This window comes from Triticum aestivum, chromosome 5A (assembly GCF_018294505.1).
Source record: "Triticum aestivum cultivar Chinese Spring chromosome 5A, IWGSC CS RefSeq v2.1, whole genome shotgun sequence".
Lineage (NCBI taxonomy): Eukaryota > Viridiplantae > Streptophyta > Magnoliopsida > Poales > Poaceae > Triticum > Triticum aestivum.
In genome coordinates, this window is record NC_057806.1 from 702,183,210 (window position 1) to 702,205,176 (window position 21,967).

At 47.4% G+C, this 21,967-nt stretch overlaps 2 protein-coding genes across 2 annotated transcripts; both read right to left on the minus strand.

Annotated features, from left to right (window-relative positions):
• Window positions 1–228: 228 nt before the first annotated feature.
• On the minus strand, window positions 229–1,280 carry LOC123108520 (germin-like protein 8-5). The gene is made up of 2 exons (XM_044530297.1): window positions 1,106–1,280; window positions 229–966 (listed from the first exon to the last, which is right to left on the minus strand). The coding sequence occupies exons 1-2, from the start codon at window positions 1,224–1,226 to the stop codon at window positions 398–400; spliced, it is 690 nt and encodes a 229-aa protein (XP_044386232.1). The 5' UTR covers window positions 1,227–1,280; the 3' UTR covers window positions 229–397.
• A 14,373-nt stretch (window positions 1,281–15,653) lies between these two features.
• Window positions 15,654–16,644, minus strand: LOC123108521 (germin-like protein 8-11). Its single transcript, XM_044530298.1, has 2 exons — window positions 16,489–16,644; window positions 15,654–16,360 (listed from the first exon to the last, which is right to left on the minus strand). Exons 1-2 carry the CDS (start codon window positions 16,607–16,609, stop codon window positions 15,792–15,794), a joined length of 690 nt encoding a protein of 229 aa, XP_044386233.1. The 5' UTR covers window positions 16,610–16,644; the 3' UTR covers window positions 15,654–15,791.
• Between the last annotated feature and the right edge of the window lie 5,323 nt (window positions 16,645–21,967).

Consider the following 21,967-nt stretch of genomic DNA (forward strand, 5'->3'; position numbering starts at 1 on the left):
TGAGAACAATCGGGCTCCAACCATCGCATACTTCTCATGTATTATAAGATAATCCTAGGTGTTCAACCCTAGGATCAAACATATACTGGACTACCAGATAATCATGTATTCTTTCTTTTTACGTAACCATCTATTATTTCGGAACAAGGGGAAAAGAACCCAAAATATTTATGAGAAATACGACACATTAGAACCAAAAAAAAATATGAGATCATATCCGTGTGATAAACAACAATATTGTCAATTATTCTGAAGGTAGAAGTACATTCACTCATTACAGACACGGAATGGAATGGCATATGCTCCATTTATTTTATAGATTAGGATACATATCTAGAAACTCAAACATGTCCTTAATTTGCGCACTGGTCTTCTGTGTAATCAGCCAACCTTTCACTTAGTTGTGGTTGTTCTCCCAGAACTGAGCCTGGAGCCAGTCTATTGTATTCTTTTCCACCTGAAACGCCTTGGCAAGAACATCATCGGATATTGGTGGGTCTGACCCAAACACTGCATTGGCAATTGTGATAGCCCCTGGGTTCTGGCTGCTGAGCGCGGCAATTGCAACGGCGGGCTGATGGGGGTTGGGGTTGAATTGGAAGTGGATGAGCCCCACGGGGAAGACAAACACATCACCTTTGTTGAGCACCTTCGAGAAGAACTTGTTTCTGGCTGGGGCGGGCAGGTTGGATGTGACAAAGCCAACGTATAGTGTCCCCTCGAGCACTGTGAGGATCTCAGTGGCGCGGGGGTGCGTATGTGGTGGGTTCTGGCCCAAGGGAGCATAGTCGATGCGCGCAATTGAGATGCCGAGGGTGTTGAGTCCGGCAATCTGCATGACATTGATCAAGGTGACGTTGGAGCCAACCTTGTTGGTCACCCTAGGCTTGTCGAGGGCGGCTGCCTTGAAGAAATCATCAGCATTGACCTCCATCGGGTTCTTGCAAACAAATCCATTGACACGCACTGGGTGCATAGAAGAGATGTAGAGGGTAAGCTTAGGTATTACTAGAAAGCCGTTTTAACATGCATATAATTTTCAGAAATTTATTTCAACATATGTATTTGGTGATAGCGGGACAGGAAAGCATGAAGTAAGCAGTACCTGGTGATTGCATGTCGGCGACACAAAAGTCCTGGAGCGGGCCAGGATCGGATGCAACGGCCTGCCATGAGACCAAGGCAAGAAGAGCAGCGAGGAGAAGGAAAGAAGGGGAGGATGCCATTTGATTTCAGCTCCTTTGGGTCTTCTTTTCTCTTGTGTATTCCTGTTGTATTTGTTGGGTGAGTGATGCTTCCAATATGCAGGGATGTATGTGTTTATATAGGCGTGGCGAGCAGTGCAAACTCGTGAGCAACGGACATAGTCAAGTGGAACCAATCAACGGATAGAAATTGTCTTTGGCTGCCCACTAGATTATTCTGCATGAACTTTTCGGACATGGTCAGCCATATTCAAATCTTTGATATACTATAATCAAAGTTCCCTTTTGAGATGCCAAAGCGACACTTTTTTCTCTTTAATAAACAAAGAAGCAAATTAAGGTACTCCATCTGAATTTTTTTTTGAAAGGTACTCCATCTGATGCACCTCTTAGTAATAATTACTGTGAGTAATAATTTTGATTGTGTCAAACAAGGAAGAAATCGTGGCACGTGGATCCATGCATTAACGCACCTAATACCACTACTATATGTAACAGCCCCTGTCATGATCACGTCAACCAGATATACAGTTGCCTGGTCAAATTTCTCTCCAAGTGGTTGATTACTTTCAGGAAGAAGCAACGACATTAATGGACGATGGAGAGCCAGAGTAGTTAACATCTTCTTATTAAATGAAGGATCACGTTTGCTGCTATAGAAACATATGAAGTTAGTGCCTGCAAAGAGGAGATGTATAAATATACAGATCTAAACGGAAAGACATCTCACTAAATGTGCATTTTTTGTCGCATCCAGTTATCATGAAAATATCAACAAGATGATCTTCAGCCAGCAAGTAATATCAGAATGGTCAGCAGTTACAGACAAAAAGATTCTACTGACATCTACAGAATTGTGTAGTGTACTGGTCACACACTCACACAGGTCAAAAAGCATTTACATACAGGAGCTCTCACTACCAGTGTTAGAAATTTTAAGTAAATAAGTATAGCAAACGTCTCGAGGTACTGCCAGACAGCAGGTAGGTTATTTCTCTGCATAGACAAAAGTGTGTCATTTGAGTGACCTTGCACTGCAGTAAAATAGCAATTATGCATGGAAAATAAATTGATCACTAAATGTTCTGGATCCTTAGGAATTTAAACTCAAGAAACGTTTGCATTATACACAATTGCATAAAATAGGAATTATGCATGGAAAATAAATTGATCTCTAAATGTTCTAGATCTCTAAATGGGTCTCTAAATGTTCTACGTCCTTAAGAATTTAAGATCTAAAGAGAAAAACTAAGACTATTCGACCTGTTTGAAACTAGGGGCTTAGCTATGTGGAGTGTGAGTCTTCCGAGATGCGCAAAGGACCAAGCCGACGACAACCAGGGAAAATGAGAATTATGATATACTTGGTCATTGTAAGAACTGCTGAGCACGAGGTCAGTCAAAGAGCAGCTGAGAAAAGCCAAGTCATGTTTTTTTTAAAGGAGGATAAACCCCTGTCTCTACATCACTACGATGCAGACAGACATTTATTAATAAAGCCAAGTCATGTAAGCCAATCGTTTTCTAGCTGTAGGATGACAGAAAGTCACCAACTCATGCGTGGGCTTCTAAAGACGTGGAGTGACTACTACACATGTTCCTCCAGAAATTGCTATATGATGTGTGCGATCGAGCATTTCAAACAATGAAATTGTCCCTTTTCAAAAGTCTATGAAATTGTAGATTTGCCAATAGATTATTTGTCATGAAATCCAGCAGCATAAGATGACACAGTAGGTAGCGGACTGTGGCAACAAGCGGAAGAAATCAAGGCGCGTTGATCCATGCATGAATCCACATAATACACCTGCTATTTTGCAGCTGCCCCTGCTAGCATCACGTCAATCAGTTTTCTTTTTAGAAAGAGGAGGATAACCCCATCAACCAGATATTTACCTGGTCAAATTTCTCTCGCAGTTGTTGAGTAATTATAGGAAGAAAGCAAGGATCTTAATGCTTAGTGGACGTTCCTAGCTAACCAAAAGGAGAGCTATGAAGATGGAGCTTTTTTTATTTTTTTGAAAAGGGGGAACAAGCTATGAAGATGGAGCTGAGCAGGAACTTTTCATATGATCTTAGTAAGAGTAGTTAGTTTCCACCTTGCTACGATTCAATCATGACCAGTTCATTGTAAATATAAATCTAAGAATCAGACCACACCTGCTTCTTTTTTGGAGTAAACAGAACTCATAAACTGATTAATTACTTGGAAGTGTTTGTTTGAGTTTCCATACACTAGTCATCAACCCTGTGCCTTCGCACGGGCAGTGATTTTGGAAAAACAACATTTTGTAAAACATCGCACAATTCTGTGGTAATGTAGTCATCGTCTCGTCCGCCCGATGCCACCGCGCACCTCCGGTATGAGCCGCCGCTCGCTGCCACTGCAGCAACCCGCAGTCCCGTGCGCCGCCGCACCGCGTCTCCGTGCCAGGGGCCACTACGCCTCCACGCTCGTCGCGCCGAGCTGCAGCGGCCTCTGTGCCACCATGCAGGTCCTCAGCGACCTCCTCCACTGGTGGAAAAAGGGCCTTTGGTCGCGGTTCGCAACTGCCATTAGTCGCGGTTATGCAACCGCGACAGAACGGGCGCGACTAAAGGCCCCCCCCTTTAGTCGCGGTTGCTTAAGAACCGCGACTAAAGGCCCGTCCACGTGGGCGCCAGGTGGCCGTCGGGGCGGAGGACCTTTAGTCGCGGTTCTTCTGGCCAACCGCGACTAAAGGCCGCCGCAGGTTTAGGGTTTTAGCCCCCCCCCCTAAACCTGTTTTCTGTTTAATTTGTATTGTTTTATTTCTTTTGTGCTTTATTTTAATTTTGAAGGAGTTTCATATATTCTACGGTACTACATACATGCATATGAATGTACAATTTCAAATAAATTTGAAATTAGAACCAAAAAGAATTCAAGAGGAATATACAATATATATTCAATATCATCGGATGACCATATACAATTTTGAACAAGTTTCCATACATGATTTAATGCATATAAAGTTCTACGTCCTCGTAATAGTGTTCTCCTTTAGGATGGAGGACTTCCCTGCTGAACCATCCAGCTAGTTCCTCTTGAAGTGGTCGGAAGCGAGCTTCTGGACTAAGCATCCACCGGAGGTTATTCCTCTTAGCATTGGTATCACTCGGAACCCGCTCAGAGGTGTATCTCCGGATCATCTCACAGACATAGTATCCACATAGATTGGTCTCCGGTGGCTGAATATCCCCAGCATTCTTAGCCTTTAACATTTTGAATTCTAGCTCTTTTTTGAATTCACCGACCTTTGTATCTACGAACCGTCTCCAAACCCTACGAGGCAAAGAAAATTAAATGAACAAGAGAGTTATTAATTAGTTACTTGATATTAGGAAATGAACGAAATAGGCCGATCGATATAGAGCGCAAATGAATGAAAATAATTACTTCTGCAGCATTCTTCTCATGCCGCCCCAAAGCTTTGGATCCATATTCACAGAGTCGTGGACGAGACATTCTGAGGTGTTAACTTTAATTACTAGCAGAATCCAGTGGAACCTGCGGACACGATACATGCACAGTACGTCATGCATAACTCATCGATTAGCCGGCCACATACCATGCATGGAGTAAACAAAAGAGAATGTGCTCAAGACAGAAACACTCACTCAAAATGGTAAGGAAATAGAATATCACTTTTGAGTTCCTGCTTTGTAAGAAACTGCCACAGGTCTGCCTCCACGTCGGCGGGGTAACGCTCCAACACATGTCCATTAACGATGTGTGGGTCAATGAACCCAACATCATGGATGTTCCTTACTCTGCATTCCTTAATCTTCATTCTGCATGTATAATAGCGGACACAACAATATAGTTAGGACATATATATAGTGCAGGCAATATGAACGAGATGGGGTAGAAATTAATAAATCACTTACAGAACGTAGCAACTGATGATAGATTTATCGAGCTCGCGCAGATTGAAAAGCTGGAACAATTCACTCAGTTCAATTTGTACATAGTAATGTTTGAAGTGATGCTCATGTCTAACTTCCGCATAAATATATTCTTTGGCGTTTTTATTTTTTATGTAACCCTTGTACCATTTCAGCAGACCTTTCATTTGTGGAGGTAGATCCTTTTCCTGCGCAGGCTCGACGAGAGGCCCATTCTTGACATATGTAATTACTACCTCCTTCACTGGCGCCTCATCAAGGCCTAACAGTTCACGAAGAGTAATACCTAAGTTGGCCGCTTGTTCTCTGGCACTCGTTACAGTCAATCCCTGTGCTGCCGCAGCTTGTATGATCTCGGGGGCATCCGGACAGAAGGCTTCCACTATAAGCGGGGCAATCGATTGTTTACTTTGTTCCCCGAGCTGGGCAACTTGTTTCCCGCTTTTTTTACTTTCGGCCTTCTCCCGCTCTTTGTTCTCCTTGAACATGAGTGCCTGCCTGCGAAGTTCACGTGCATAGTCGTTAGGCAGATTCTTCGCGGCTTGGGACGGTGTGCTCAAAAATGACTTAGCCCACTTCTTTTGCTCATCAGAAAATACTGGCTTGGGCTCGGGCTCTCTTTTCTTCTTGCAGTCCGCCTTCCATTTCTCCAAATCAGCAGCCGCGGCCGCGTCGACTTCCTCGGCACTACGTTCCCAAGGCCTTGTGGGGAGAGGCTTCAGTGATGGCTCCGGTACCTTTGTGGTCTTAGGTACATAAGGGTCCGGGTTAATAATCCAGGACTGCTTCTGCTTCTTTGCCGGAGGTGGATTGGGGGGCGGCGTCTGATCACCCGCCGGACGAGGACTGGGGGGCGGCGGCTGATCACCCGCCGGACGTTGTGGACTGGGGGGCGGCGTCGGCTGACGTGACGGAGGTGTAGGTGAACCGCCACCACCACCACCACCACCACCACCACCACCACCGCCACCGCCACCACCACCACCGTAGGGGGGTGGACTTGTTGTCCTTGGCGCCTCGCCTGGAAACTTGATAAACTTCTTTTGCCATAGAATGAAATGGCGCTTGACATCTCCAAGTCTTTTCTCCCCTTCAGGTGTAGCAATGTCAATCTCCAGGTCCTCAAACCCTTGGACTATGTCCTCCACCGTGACACGAGCATAGCCATCTTGAATGGGGTTGTTGTGGTGGAGTGCTCCAGGTAAACATGGTAAAGCACTGCCGATGGCTACCTTCATGGACATGTTCCCGATAGGATAATACAGATGACATTCTTTCATCTCCTTTATATCGTCCACGGGGTAGCGAGGAGGCTCCGGTGAAGTAATTTCGACCACCAGAGGCTCCGGTGCAGTAATTTGGACCACCAGAGGCTCCGGTGCAGTAATTTCGATCGTCGGTGCATCTGCACCAGCCGGTGGGGCCTCCGTGGAAGCCACGCTGCTTCTCCGCTGCTGGCTTCCGAGATCCGCTGGATGATCTTCATGCTGCACCCGAGCTGCATCTCTTTCGGCTACTAGTACACTCATGGTTTTCTTCATCACATCAATTTCCGATGCCAACCGCGCCACAACATCTGCTTCCCGATCCATCTTTCTCTTACGGCTTCTGTAACCGTACGGGTCATCGTTCTGGGGGAACCCTATTTTCCACGGAATGTGCCCCATGCCTCGTACACGTCCTCCGTGTTCAGGATTCCCGAGGGCTTTTGTCAGCGCGTCGTTCTCTCTGTTGAACTTGATCTTCCCCTGTTGAGCATCCCTCATTGCGTTAATAAGGGCTTGGGTGGGTTTAATTAATTTGCCCCGGTAAACACACTCCCCTGTCTCCGGGTTCAGCGTTCCCCCATGCCCGTACCACCAGCTTTTGGCCCTTGGGTCCCATCCCTCCGTACCTGGACGGATTCCTCGCGCCCTCAGCTCGTTCTCCATCTTCTCCCACCTAGGCTCCCAAAGGCGATACCCTCCTGGCCCCATAACATGATTGTACTCCTTCTTAGCCGCATTTTCCTTATTTTTTTCGATATTTGAATGAACTGCTCCGATTTCTTTTGCTTCACAAATTCTGGCCAATCATGTTTCAGTTTCTCATATTGTCCTTTGAAATCCGGAGTCTTGTTCTGCTTGACAAAGTCATGGGCTAGATTTTGCTTGAATTTCCGGAATGCGTCGGCCATCTTATGAAGAGCGAACTGTTTGACTAGCCTCCTCCTCTCCTTGTTTTCCTCAATCTTGTTACCCTCCTCATCGAATTTGTTGTATTCCGGAGGTAGAACGAAATGTTCCATAAGCTTCTTGAAGCAATCTTTTTTTGTTCTCTTATCGACAAAAGTGAAACCATCAATTCGTGCCTTCTTTGGCTCATTCCACTCCTGGACGGTGATCGAGACGTTGTCTCTAACAATGGCTCCGCATTGGCTGACAAACTTGGTGGCGTTCTTGCGGGGCTCCAGCGGCCTGCCGGTTGCACTGTCGACAACCTCGATGGTGCATGTTTCTCCTTGTTTCATCGTCTTGGTTGCGCCACGCTTTGACGACGTACTCGATTGTTTCGACGATCCGGCCGAGGGCTAAAATAAGAAAGAGTCGCGCGCGTTAGTACACACATATTTATTCAAATCAGTTAGTTTGTATCACCAGAGGCTCAATGTATATATATACCTCGGCGCCGGAGGTGGTTGCTACTTCCATTTGAAGATCGTCGTTTATCGACGTTTGTTCGGCATCATCTTGCTGACGGCGCCCTTCATCTTCACCGTCAAGGTTCAGATAAGAAGAGATATCATCTTCTTCTTCTCCGGTCGGCACATATAGAATATCGCCGTTTATGATGCCGAACATATGTGCTTCACCGTCCGGATCATAGTTGTCCATAATCGGGTCAGCTCTATCGTCCGCCATTATGTCAGTCCTGAAAACATGTAGTAAAAACAAATTAATTAAGTGAAGAAGGGGGGCGGTGGCGGTGGCGGTGGCGAAAGGGCGGTGGCGAAAGGAGGGGGCGAGGAAGGGGTGGGAGAGGGTGTCGCGGTAGAGCGCGAGACGGGGCGGCAGACGACGGCGTCACGGAGAGGGGAGGCTTGGAGTAGACTGGCTAGGGTTTGGCCAGGGATGCGGATGGAGACGAATATATGTGGGGTCGGGATGGCCCATGTGCAGGGCGGGGGGTGCTGGCCACACTCTTTTTTCTTTTCTTTTTCATTTCATTTCATTTTTTCTTTTCCTGTTTTTATCCTTTTCATCTTTAAAACAATTCAGTATATCAAAATATAGCAATGAAAAAAGATATTTGAGAAATCATAAAATGTATGTGAATTCAAAAAAATGAATCATAAAATGTTCATGGATACAAAAACATTGTGATTTTGCAAAAAAAAAGGTTTTCAAAAAATATTGATGATTTTGTGGAAAAAACAGGAATAAAAACATATTGTGTATTCAAAAAATGTTTAGGGATTTCAGAATAGTTCACGTATTTAATTTTTTCACTGATTCATGACATATTCGTGAATTTAAAAATTATTCGTGTATTTCAAAAAATGATTTTATTAGACACAAAAAATTCTTTCACGTATTTTCACGTATTTAATTTTAAAAATTCTTTCTTTTTTTCTTCTTCCTTTTTTTTCTTCTTTCTTTTTTTCTTCTGTTGTTTTCTTCCTTTTTCTTGTTTTTCTTCTGTTTTTCTTTTGTTTTCTTCTTCCTTCTTTCTTCTTCTTCCTTTTTCCTTTTTCTTTCTTCTTCTTCTTCCTTTTTCTTCTTCCTTCTTCTTCTCCCACGATGGGCGGCGGGCAAGGGCAGGGCCAGCGGGCGGCGGGCAAGGGCCGGAGGACGGCAGGCAGGGCCAGCGGGCGGCGGGCGGCAGGGCGGCGGGCGGCGGGCGGCGGGCGGCGGGCGGCGGGCGGCGGGCAAGGGCGCAAGGCACGGGCGGCGGGCAAGGGCAGGGCACGGGCGGAGGCGGCGCTCACTGGGGACGGGGGCGGCGGCGCGCAGGGCTTCGGCGTCGGCGTCGGCGTCGGGGCAGGGCTTCGGCGTCGGCGTCGGCCGGGGCAGCGCTTCGGCGTCGAGAGAGAGGAGAATGGGAAGTGGCAAAACTGCTAAGTGCAGTATTTATAGACGCACCTTTAGTCGCGGTTGGAGAGGCGGACCGCGACTAAAGGTACCCTTTAGTCGCGGCCCGCCACCCCAACCGCGACTAAAGGGTACCCTTTAGTCGCGGTCCGCCTCCCCAACCGCGACTAAAGGGTTTTGGCGCCGCCTCCGTTCCCGCGCAGAAAGACCCTTTAGTCGCGGTTGGGGAAGGCGGACCGCGACTAAAGGGTACCCTTTAGTCGCGGTCCGCCTTCCCAACCGCGACTAAAGGTCTGTGCTAGAACTGGCGCGGTGCGGTGGGATGTTTAGTCCCACCTCGCTAGCCGAGAGGCTTCGACAGTGGTTTATAAGCGCGGCTGCGCTCACCACTTCGAGCTCCTCTCAAATGCAGGCTTACGGGCCTATTCTGTCACTATGTGCCTGTGGGCCTACTCGGCCTTCTGCGGGCCTGAATCCTGGCCCTTTAATGGGTTTCTAGTCGTATTCAGGCCGTGGTGGCCCAGTAGGTGGCATATTTTCTTTTTTTCTTCCTTTTTTCCTTTTTTCCTTTTTTTCTTCTGTTTTTTTTTATGTTTTTCTTCTGTTTGTTTTTTCTTCTGTTTTTCCTTTTTTCTTCTGTTTTTTCTTCTGTTTTTTCTTCCTTTTTCCTTCTTTCTTCTTCTTCCTTTTTCCTTTTAAAATCAGAAAAATAAAACTAATTCATTTTAAAATCTTAAAAATACAATTATATATCAAAAAAATCAGAAAAATAAAACTAATTCATTTTAAAACCCCTTGAAGGTTTGACAAAAGGTTTGATACAATAAATTATTACACATCATTTCTTCCCTTGTGTCCCTGCTTGCTTACGATTGTGCCGTATCCATGGAGCATCCTCATCATTTAACTTAATGCTTGGGTCGGTGTTCACTTTGAAGGGCGGAATTTCAGCAAACATATTATAATCTTCTGACATGTCTGTCTTGTCCTCCACTCCCACGATGTTTCTTTTCCCTGAAAGAACAATGTGGCGCTTTGGATCATCGCATGATGCACTGATCGTTTTCTTATCTTTCCGTTTCCTCGGTTTGCTACTCATGTCCTTCACATAGAAAACCTGAGCGACATCTTTCGCTAGGACGAATGGTTCGTCAAGGTAACCAAGATTGTTGAAATCCACCATTGTCATTCCGTATTGCTGGTCCACCTTTACCCCACCTCCTGTTAGCTTGAACCATTTGCACCGGAACAAAGGGACCTTAAAGGAGGGTCCATAGTCAAGTTCCCATATCTCCTCTATGTAACCATAATATGTGACCTTTTGCCCATTCTCGGTTGCTGCATCAAAGCGGACACCACTGTTTTGGTTGGTGCTCTTTTTATCTTGGGCGATCGTGTAAAATGTATTCCCATTTATCTCGTACCCTTGGAAAGTCGTTATAGTCGAAGATGGTGTCTTGGCCAACATGTACAGCTGATCTACAACATCATTGTCATTCATTAAATGTTTTCTCAACCAACTGCCGAAAGTCTCCATGTGGGCCTTCCTAATCCAGGATTCAGGCTTCCCCGGGTTGTCCGAGCGTAAAATATTCTTGTGTTTCTCAAAGTACGGAGCCACCAAGCTGGAATTGGTCAGTACAGTGTGGTGTGCTTCAGTCAGAGAATGGCCGTCCATACATATCGTTGATTTCCTTCCGATCGTGCCTTTTCCACTTAGTCTCCCCTCGTGCCGCGATCGAGGAAGACCAATCGGCTTAAGGTCAGGAACAAAGTCAACACAAAACTCAATTACCTCCTCATTTCCATAGCCCTTGGCGATGCTTCCTTCTGGCCTAGCACGGTTACGAACATATTTCTTTAATACTCCCATGAACCTCTCGAAGGGGAACATATTGTGTAGAAATACAGGACCGAGAACGAAAATCTCTTCGACTAGGTGAACCAGGAGGTGCGTCATAATATTGAAGAAGGATGGCGGGAACACCAACTCGAAACTGACAAGACATTGGATCACATCGTTCTGTAACCGTGGTAGAACTTCTGGATTGATTACCTTCTGAGAGATTGCATTGAGGAATGCACATAGCTTCACAATGGCTACTCGAACATTTTCCGGCAGGAGCCCCCTCAAAGCAATCGGAAGCAATTGCGTCATAATCACGTGGCAGTCGTGAGACTTCAGGTTTTGGAACTTTTTCTCCGCCATGTTTATTATTCCCTTTATATTGGACGAGAATCCAGACGGGACCTTCATACTGCTCAGGCATTCAAAAAAGATGACCTTCTCTTCTTTGGTCAGAGCGTAGCTGGCACGACCTTGAAACCATTCCGGATGCCGGTCATCAGGGTCTTTCAAACGTTGCTGGTCCTGCCGTGCTTCCTTTGTATCATTTGTCTTCCCATACACGCCCAAGAAGCTTAGGAGGTTCACGCAAATATTCTTCGTAACGTGCATCACGTCGATTGCAGAGCGGACATCTAGGACTTTCCAATATTCTAGCTCCCAGAATATAGATTTCTTCTTCCACATGGCTGCGTGCCCGTCAGCTCCCTTCGGAACTGATTGTCCGCCAGGACCCTTTCCAAAGATGACTTTCAAATCCTTGACCATATCAAATACCTCAGCACCAGTGCGTTCCGCAGGCTTCGGCCGGTGATCTGCCTTGCCGTTGTAATGCTTGCCTTTCTTTCTTACTGGATGAATTTTCGGAAGAAATCGACGATGCCCAAGGTACACGTTCTTCTTACAATTTGGCAAATGTACACTTTCAGTCTCATGTAAGCAGTGCGTGCATGCATTGTATCCCTTATTTGACAGTCCCGAAAGGTTACTAAGAGCAGGCCAATCGTTGATGGTTACGAAAAGCAACGCTCGTAGGTCAAATTCCTCTTGTTTGTGCTCATCCCACACACGGACACCACCCCACAGCTGTAAAAGTTCATCAACTAATGGCCTTAGGTACACATCGATGTCGTTGCCGGGTTGCTTCGGACCTTGGATGAGCACTGGCATCATAATGAACTTCCGCTTCATGCACAACCAAGGAGGAAGGTTGTAGATGCATAGAGTCACGGGCCAGGTGCTATGGCTGGAGCTCTGCTCGCCAAAAGGATTCATGCCATCCGTACTTAGAGCAAATCTTATGTTCCTTGCGTCAGCTGCAAAATCTTTGAACCATCTGTCGATCTTTCTCCATTGCGTTCCATCTGCGGTGTGTCTCAACTCCCCGTCCGACTTACGGTCCTCTTTGTGCCATCGCAACAACTTGGCATGCTCTTTGTTCCTGAACAGACGTTTCAACCGTGGTATTATAGGAGCATACCACATCACCTTGGCGGGAACCCTCTTCCTGGGTTTCTGGCCCTCAACATCGTCACCAGGGTCATCGCCTCTGATCTTATAACGCAATGCAGTGCATACCGGGCATTCATTCAAATTCTCGTATTCACCGCGGTAGAGGATGCAGTCGTTGATGCATGCATGTATCTTCAGAACCTCTAAACCTAGAGGGCAGACAACCTTCTTTGCTTCGTACGTACTGGCGGGCAACTCGTTATCCTTTGGAAACATATTCTTCAACATTTTCAGCAAGTTTTCAAATGCCGAGTCAGCTACACCTGCCTCTGCCTTCCATTTCAGCAAATCCAGTGTGCAGCCCAGCTTTTTCAGACCATCATCGCATCCGGGGTACAGCGCCTTTCTGTGATCCTCTAACATGCGATCCAAATTCTCCCTCTCCTTTTCAGTTTCGCAGCGTCTCCGTGCATCAGCAATGGTCCGACCAAGATCATCAACGGGATCATCACGTGCCTCTTCTTCACCTTCCCCTTCACCTTCAGCATCCTCCATGAAAGTATCACCGAAATGAGCAAGATAGCTTTCATCGATGAAATCATCCCCTTCTTCATCTTCTTCCATTATAACCCCTCTTTCTCCATGCTTGGTCCAACAATTATAGCTTGGCATGAAACCGTGCCGAAGCAGATGCATGTGAACATCTCTTGAGGAAGAGTAACCCTTCTGATTCTTACAGATAACACATGGACAGATAACAAAACCCCCCTGCTTGTTCGCATTAGCCACTACGAGGAAATCTTTCAAACCCGTAGTGAACTCGCCGGAGAGTCGGTTACCGTACATCCATTGCCGATTCATCTGCATTATTATAATATAAAATATATAATTAACCATCATGCATTTGTTAAACTAACTAGCTACAAACAATATAAATTAAACAATGAACTGCACACATGCATATTTTATCAATGACACACATGCATGAAAGGTTCAAGTTGCTAACCGCGATCGAGAAGGAAAAAATAAATGAGGAACCTCAAGTGTGGCTCCAACACTTCATATCATGTTTGTTTCACCCTCTTAGGGCATTTCATCAAACACCTTGTGTGCATAAGAGGAACCAAAAGCAAACCTACACCCCCTTGTGAAGCTTGTGAAGAGAAGTGGCACCAAATGGCTAAGTGAGCGTGCTGAACTGGTATATATAGGGGAGGAGCTTTAGTCGCGGTTGGCCTGGCCAACCGCGACTAAAGGCCTTTGCGCACCTTTAGTCGCGGTTGGCCTGGCCAACCGCGACTAAAGCCCCTCACGTGCACCAGCTGGCCACCGAGCGCCCTGGGCCCAGGCCTTTGGTCGTGGTTCGTCTGCCGAACCGCGACTAAAGACTTCATTAGTCGCGGTTCCTACAGTTTCGTGACTAATGGGGCTGGACGGAAGCCTCTTTTTCTACCAGTGCTCGCCTTCGTGACCGCAGTGCTTGTCGTGCGTCGCCGTCACCACACGCTCTCCATTGCGCCGCAGCCGAGACCTCCATGTCCGCCACGGATGCCACCGCGCGCCACGGCCCCGAACTTGGTAGCTCTGATGCCAATTGATGGGTTCAAGCCCTAGCTCTCTCTCTCTCTCTCTCACGTAGTTCTCGCACTCTCTTGTTGCCCTGTCGCAGTGATTCAGGCACACGAACGCCCGCCGCACAAGAAGGAGAACAGGGAGACAGTGACACGGTGATTTCCGGCGCACGAACGCCCGCCGCACATACGGCACTTTCCTTCAACACGAACTGAATCCGCAGCAGTACAGGTGAAGGTATATATACGCACGCACACGCCCGCCGCACAGGTGAAGGTACAGACTGGACGTATGACGAGGGTGCGGGACGGTTCAGGCGAAAGTTCGGCACCTCGACGCTGGTGGAGGTGATGTCTTGGTAGTCACGTCCATCTTTGGATCATCGTCATTGTTCTCCCACAGCCGACTCGATGGTGGCGGCGCAGTGCGTCATGACCCTTTTGGGTTCGTCATCGGTGAGTGTAGTCTTTCAGTCGCGGTGGCGTGTTCAGAATGGTATGGAGATCCACCGTATTGCTTGCACCTATCTTGTACATGCAGCAATGACCTCCTTTCGTCATCTCTGCTCGCTGGTAGGGTCAAAGCTCCTTGGTTTGGGTAGACGGTCCTCTCTAATAGCAGTTGGGTGGTGTCGACGTGACAGAGTCCAGCGTTTTCTTCAAGGTGGCATCTGGTTAAATGTCATCATCGGTCCTGGTTGAGTCTTCAGGTGGTCCCGCCTCTCCTGTGCTTCCTCTCGCGGCATGCTGGAGGCGTCTCATTGGGCACTTCTAGTGCTTGTTAGTGTGTTTGTCTTGGTTTGTCATGCTCTCTTTGATCATCCTGTATGATGATTTCCTCAACACCATATATCGTTCAGCCATGCGGCCGAAGTCCGTTTTGTGATAAAATGCTTCTATGACATGCTTGTTACAAAGAAATAACTTAAATAATATTCATTTTGAGGGGGTTAGGTAATAATCTACTCTTTTGTACATTTACGCGTGTTTTCTATATGTATGTTGGAGCAAATTTTTGGAATCTGGTCTCCGGTGTGCCCAGTTTCTAAAACTTAGTAAAAATCATATTTTTATCTCAACTTCAGAAAAACAAAAATAATGCTCATAAGTTTTTTGATAAAACGATCCACCTCATCAAAATTTCATTAAAGCAACCGTCAATTGAACTTACAAGATTTTTGAACCAAAAGGAAGCTAAAAATATTACAAGCAGGAACCGCAAATTTCTTATAGCATACACCAGAAAGCAAGAAAGCAGAACAATGACTCTAGGAGGCTACTTTTGCACATTCAACTTTCACATTTAAATCCTGAGCACAATCGGGCTCCAACCATCGCATACTTCGCACGTATTGCAACATAATCCTCGGTGTTCAACCCTAGCATCAAACATATACTGGATTACCATATAATCGTGTATTGTTTCCTTTTTTTGACCTAGTCATCTCTTGTTTCGGAACAAGGGAAAAGAGCCTAAAGTATTTATTTTTTATTGAGAAATACGAAACATTAGAACCAAAAAAGCATATGAGATCATATCAGTGTGCTAAAAATGATATTGTCAATTATTCAGAAGGTAGAAATACATTCACTCATTACAGACACAACAATGGGATGACATATGCTCCATTTATTTTATAGATTAGGATGCATATCTACAAACTCAAACATGTTCTTAATTTGCGCACAGGTCCTCCGTGTAATAAGCCAACCGTTTCACTTAGTTGTGGTTGTTCTCCCAGAACTGGGCCTGAAGCCAGTCTACTGTATTCTTTTCCACCTGAAACGCCTTGGCAAGAACATCATCGGATATTTGTGGGTCTGACCCAAACACCGCATTGGCAATTGTGATAGCCCCTGGGTTCTGGCTGCTAAGCGCGGCAATTGCAACGGCAGGCTTGTGGTGGTTGGGGTTGAATTGGAAGTGGATGAGCCCCACGGGGAAGACGAACACATCACCTTTGTTGAGCACCTTCGAGAGGAACTTGTTTCTGTTTGGGGCGGGCTGGTTGGATGTAACAAAGCCAACATACAATGTCCCCTCGAGCACCGTGAGGATCTCAGTGGCGCGAGGGTGCGTATGTGGTGGGTTCTGACCCAAGGGAGCATAGTCAATGCGCGCAATTGAGATGCCGAGGGTGTTGAGTCCAGCAATCTGCATGACGTTGATCAAAGTGACGTTGGATCCAACCTTGTTGGTCACCCTAGGCTTGTCGAGGGTGGCTGCCTTGAAGAAGTCATCAACGTTAACCTCCATTGGGTTCTTGCAAACAAACCCATTGACACGTACTGGTGCATAGAAGAGATTTATAATGTAAGCTTAGGTCTTACAAAGTTGTTTCGACTTGCATATAATTTCCAGAAATTCATTTCAACATATTTATTTGGTGAGAACATGATGAGGAACCGGATAGTACCTGGTGAATTCATGTCGGCGACACAAAAGTCCTGGAGGGGGCTAGGATCGGAGGCAGTGGCCTGCCATGAGACCAAGGCAAGAAGAACAGCGAGGAGAAGGAAGGAAGAGGAGGATGCCATCTGATCTTTTTCTCTCTCCTGTGTTTCTGTTTGTGATTGTGGCGTGAGTGATGGTTTGAACATGCAGGGATGTATGAGTTTATATAGCTGCAGCGAGCAGCGCCTGAAATCGTTAGCAATTGTAGACTTAGTCAAGTGAAACCAACCAACCAATTGAACTGGTCTCTTGCTGCTAATTAAACTACTGCATATACGCCCATTTAAGACACGTTTTCCCTTCAAAAAAGTAATGCAGAGTATACATCCATATAAAGCTATTCTATGGTGATGTGCACGGCTGAGTAGTAATTATGAATGTTTCTCCATCTCACCCGAGTCGCCACAATGCATGCAGGGTCAATTTCAGGAAAATTCACCACCCATCACTATTAAGGAAAATATTTTTAAGAGAAGAAACATCTGGCACTAGTTTAATTCGATATCATATACTTGGTCATAGTCGGAACCGGTGCGGACGAAACCAGTCAAAGAGCAGTTGAGAAGCCAGGTCATGTAAGGCAATCAATCATTTTCTAGCTTGATGCCGACATAGATGAAGTCACTTACTCACGCGTAGGCTTGATTCATGGGCGCATGATTTCTAAAGACATATAGAGTGACTACTACCCCTGTTCTTTTCAGTAGTTGATACAGAATCATGCGTGCAATCGACCTTTTCAAACTATGAAATTATATATTTGCCAATAGTTTTTTCATGAAATCCAGTAACAGAGGGCGGCAGAGTTGTTAGCAGATTTGTAGCAGCCCCTATACGTTATCATCATGTCAGTGGGATATTTACTTGATCAGATGTCTCTCAAAGTGGTTGAGTACTTGCAGGAAGAAGCGACGACATTAATGGACGAAGTGCCCAACCAAAAGGAGAGCTGATACAAATGCCATGACGATGGAGAGCAGGAATATTCCATATGATCTTAGCAAGACTAGTTAACATCTTCTTGCAAAGAGTTTTATCATACATGACCAGTTCAGTGTATAAATCTAACAATCTGGTTAGCCTTGCTGACAAAGTTAATGGCACCAGACCTCACCTGCTTCTTTTGCTATTGTAAATAGTACTCCCTCTGTAAAGAAATATAAGAGCTTTTAGATCTCTAAAGTAGTGATGTAAATGCTCTTATATTTCTTTACGGAGGGAGAACATACATTAAAAAGACTAGGCCAGGTGGCCAAGTTATAAACAGATTAATTTCTTGGAGGTGTGTGTTGTTGGGTTCAATAAGCCGTCGCGACGATCGACGCGGTGAGCGTGTGTGGACCGGGTCGAACACATCGGGATCGCGGCGGGTTGCATGGGTAGGTGTGCGTGTGTGAGTGTGTGAGCCAGCGCGTGTGTGTGCGGGGCCGCGCGGTTCTGTTAGCGAGCAAAAGGGAGGGGTAGACCGCATCGGGCGCGCGGGGTGGCCGCGGCGATCACGTTCGGGCGCGATGCGTGGGCGGCGCCAGAGCGGGCGGGGCGTGGGGGAGTGGGGGAGCGAGTGGGTGCGAGGCGAGGCCTGGCATGTCAGTGCTCGCGGGTATAAGACCCCGGATCCTCCCTGTAGCTCGTTGGCAGGTTGAGTTCGAGCTCGAGGTAAAGAACAAGCCGTATGTGCGGCTGGGGCGTTCGTGCGCCGGCAAACCACATGTGCCCTGTGTTTTCTCCTTCATCTTCCTCCTTTCTTCGTTGGTTCGTGCCACACAGAGAGAGAGAGAGAGAGAGAGAGAGAGAGAGAGAGAGCTCCGAGTGAGGGAGAGGGAGAGGTAGAGCTAGGGTTTAGGGTTTGGCGCCAACAATTGGCATCAGAGCTTCAGGTTGAGCAGCTCACCGGAGTCCATGGCGCTGGTTCCACACGGCGGCGGCGGCGCGGGCAGATCGGTGTCCATGAACATGCTGATGCTCTCGTCGGAGAACTACACCATGTGGGCGATCAAGGCGTAGGCGATCCTTGATGCCTACACGCTGTGGGAGGCGGTGGCGCCGGCGAACGACGTGGCGGTCAACAGCAAGAAGTGCAAGACGGCGAGGGCGATGATCTTGGCGGGGCTGCCGGAAGATGTCCTGCTGTAGGTGGCGGCGAAACTCACTGCAAAGGAGGTATGGGACTCCCTCAAACTGCGTTTCATCGGTGCTGAACGGGTGCGCGCGGAGAGGAGAGCGACGCTGCACGGCAAGCTGGATCGGTTGAAGATGGAGGACGGCGAGTCCCTGGACGTCTACGCCGGGAGGCTGGCAGGGATGACGGCGAGGCTCGCGAGCCTGGGCGAGACGCTGAGCGACACCGAGCTGGTGAAGAAGCTCATGGAAACGGTGCCGGGCCTTCTCTTCCCTGTCGTCGCCGGGATTGAGCAGTTCTGCATGCTGGAGGAGCTGACGTACGACAAGGTGCTTGGGCGGCTGCGCGCGTTCGATGAGCGTGTGCGGCGCCGTGGGTAGAGCGGCGGCGAGCGGGCAGACGGCCAGCTTCTGTACGGGGCGGCGCAGTGGCGAGCACGGGAGTGGTGCCAAGGGGGAGCACGGGACGATGATGATGACGCACGCAGCATGGCGACGCGGGATGGCGGCAGCAGGCATGGTCGCTGCTACAAGTGCGGTGAGCGCGGCCACTTCAAGCGCGATTTCCTGGAGCTGCGGAAGGTGCCGGCGGCGGAGCGGGCGCTGCTAGCGGACGCCGACGTCGAGGACAACGGCCTCCTCTAGGTCACGGCTTAGGGGGGTGTGTTGGGTTCAATAAGCCGTGGCGACGATCCGATGCGGTGAGCGCGTGTGCGAGCGCACGTGGATCGGGTCGAATACGTCGGGATCGCGGCGGGGTTGCGTGCGTAGGTGTGCGAGTGTGAGTGCGTGAGCCAACGCGTGTGTGCGCGGGGCCGCACAGTTCTGTTAGCGAGCAAAAGGGAGGGGTAGACCGCGTCGGGCGCGCGGGGTGGCCGTGGCGATCGCGTTCGGGCACGATGCGCAGGCGCAGCCAGAGCGCACGGGACGTGGGGGAGTGGGGAGCGAGTGGGTGCGAGGCGAGGCCTGGCATGTCAGTGCTCGCGGGCATAAGACCCCGGATCCTCTCTGTAGCTCGTTGGCAGGTCGAGTTCGAGCTCGAGGTAAAGAACAAGCCGTACGTGCGGCTGGGGCGTTTCGTGCGCTAGCAAACCTCCTGTGCCCTGTGTTTTCTCCTTCATCTTCCTCCTTTCTTTGCTGGTTCATGCCACAAAGAGAGAGAGAGAGAGAGAGAGAGAGAGAGAGAGAGAGAGAGAGAGAGAGAGAGAGAGATCCGAGAGAGGGAGAGGTAGACCTAGGGTTTGGGGTTTGGCGCCAACATGTGTTGGCAGTTTTAGTGTAGAAGGAAGTTTCCATTAGATGATTTAACTGCTTCTATCACAAGCATCTTACAAAGAAACAACTCAAATGATAATTGTTTTTGGGACTCAGATATCTACAATGGTTTTTCTGGGGAATGATCAATCAAACTTACAAGAGTTTTGAACCAAAAGGAAGCTAAAACAATACATCCAGGAAAAATGGAACTAACGGCAACCAAAACAGCAAGTTTCGTGGCAATGCAAACATAAACTATCTTTCATCGCCGGAAAGACAGACCACAAGAACGACTCCAGGAAGCAACTTTTGCACATTCAACATGCACATTGCAACCTCCGAGCACATTACGATATAATCATATGGTCATCTATTCGCTTCTGATTAAATTTTTGCATAAACTCCTCAAGTTTCCTTTTAATATGCCTAAGCGTTACTGCATCATCTGATGTACGGCTGAGTAGTATATTATGATCATTTATCCATCTCACCCAAGTCGGCACAATGCTTGCAGGGCTGGTTCCATGAAAACTCACCACCCACCACCATAGTTTATTAGATATCATATACTTGGTCATTGGTGAGAACTGGCCCTCACGAGGTCAAAGAGCAGCTGATAAAAGCCAAGTGACGTAAAGCAATCGTTTTCTACCTAGACAAAGTCACCTGCTTAGCTTTATCTACTCCCTCGCTTCTTTTCAGTTGCTACAGAATGCGTGCAATTAAGCTTTTCAAGCTGTGGCCACTAACATAAGCAAATTATATATTTGTCACTGGATTTGTCATGAACAATACTGAGCACAAGATATGGCATGGGATAAAAATAACATACACATAATCATACATTCATAGATGTGTGTTAGCAGCTTAACATACATATTATTAAAAAGCATGGTTAGAGATATTATGGAATATCTTGCCGTCCTCCAAAACCAAGGGAAAAAATAAACAGAGAAACTTTGCAATATGAGTCACCTGGTGTTATACAAAATATTAGGTTGGAAGGTGACGTCGTAGTTAACGGATTGTGTCAATGAGGAAGAAATCAAGGTGCGTCATTCCATGCATGAATGCACCTAATACACAACTATTATATGTAGCAGCCCCTGTTATCATCACATCAATCAGATATTTACTTGGTCAAAATTTTCTCAAAATGGTTAATTACATTAATCCACGCACACATAAACAGTGACGATAGGGAGCAGAAACAATTATATGATCTTACTAAGAGTACTTAACGTCCTCTTGCTAACAGGTTGATCATGATCCATTTCAATGGGTAAATCTGACAATCTAGTCGGCATTTCTTGTGTAGGCTCATGACACACCTCGCATGCCTCTTTTGTTAGTGTAAACAGCACACCCAGTGACTTGGGCTGGGTGGCCACTCATAAACTGATTAATTTCTTGGAGGTGTGTGTGTAGTTTTGATACAGAAAATATGTTTCCATCGGACAAATAAAATGCATCCAGAAAGAAGAAGAAGACAGGCCCCAACATCATCCTGGTGGACGACATGAGAGGCTATCTCCGCCGCCGGCCCTAGACCCACACACTCTCCGCCTCCCTGGTAGCCATTGTTCGGCACTACGCCGAGCAAAGCCCCGGGAGATGGTAGGTGCTAGTGGGATGCCCCTTCTCTCCGCTCCACCCCGTCCTCTTTGTGGGCTAAACGTAGCACCTCACGCCACCGCCGCTGCTATCCCTCACCTTCGGAGGTGAGCCGCCGACCTGAGATTTCGTGGCATGCCTAGTGGGGTCATGGGTCATTTGGTTTGTGCGTGGATCAGGGAACTCTACCTGGAGCCGAGCCTCTCCTAGATCAGCCAGCATCGTGGTCGTTGACCTGTGAGGGGTGATTGCGGTGAGACGGGATGTAGCTTCCCATAGCCTCTCATGGGTGAGGTTCCACTGCAGGTGAGATACTCCTGCCCCCACCTAGAATGGTCAGGTGGGTTTGTTGGCGATCTTAGGCCCGACCGGATCTAGTCATGGTCGTGGACTTGGACCGGGTCGAGCCTCACTATGGTTTGATGGCCTTCTCCGGTGACCTCGTACCAACA

What these genes read in the sequence shown, in the direction of transcription:
- LOC123108520 (XM_044530297.1), bottom strand. Translation starts at nt 1,226, where the DNA reads ATGGCATCCTCCCCTTCTTTCCTTCTCCTCGCTGCTCTTCTTGCCTTG. An exon ending in CGCCGACATGCAATCACCAG is followed by an intron (nt 967 to 1,105) that starts GTACTGCTTACT and finishes CTATGCACCCAG; the next exon opens with TGCGTGTCAATGGATTTGTT.
- LOC123108521 (XM_044530298.1), bottom strand. Translation starts at nt 16,609, where the DNA reads ATGGCATCCTCCTCTTCCTTCCTTCTCCTCGCTGTTCTTCTTGCCTTG. An exon ending in CGCCGACATGAATTCACCAG is followed by an intron (nt 16,361 to 16,488) that starts GTACTATCCGGT and finishes TCTATGCACCAG; the next exon opens with TACGTGTCAATGGGTTTGTT.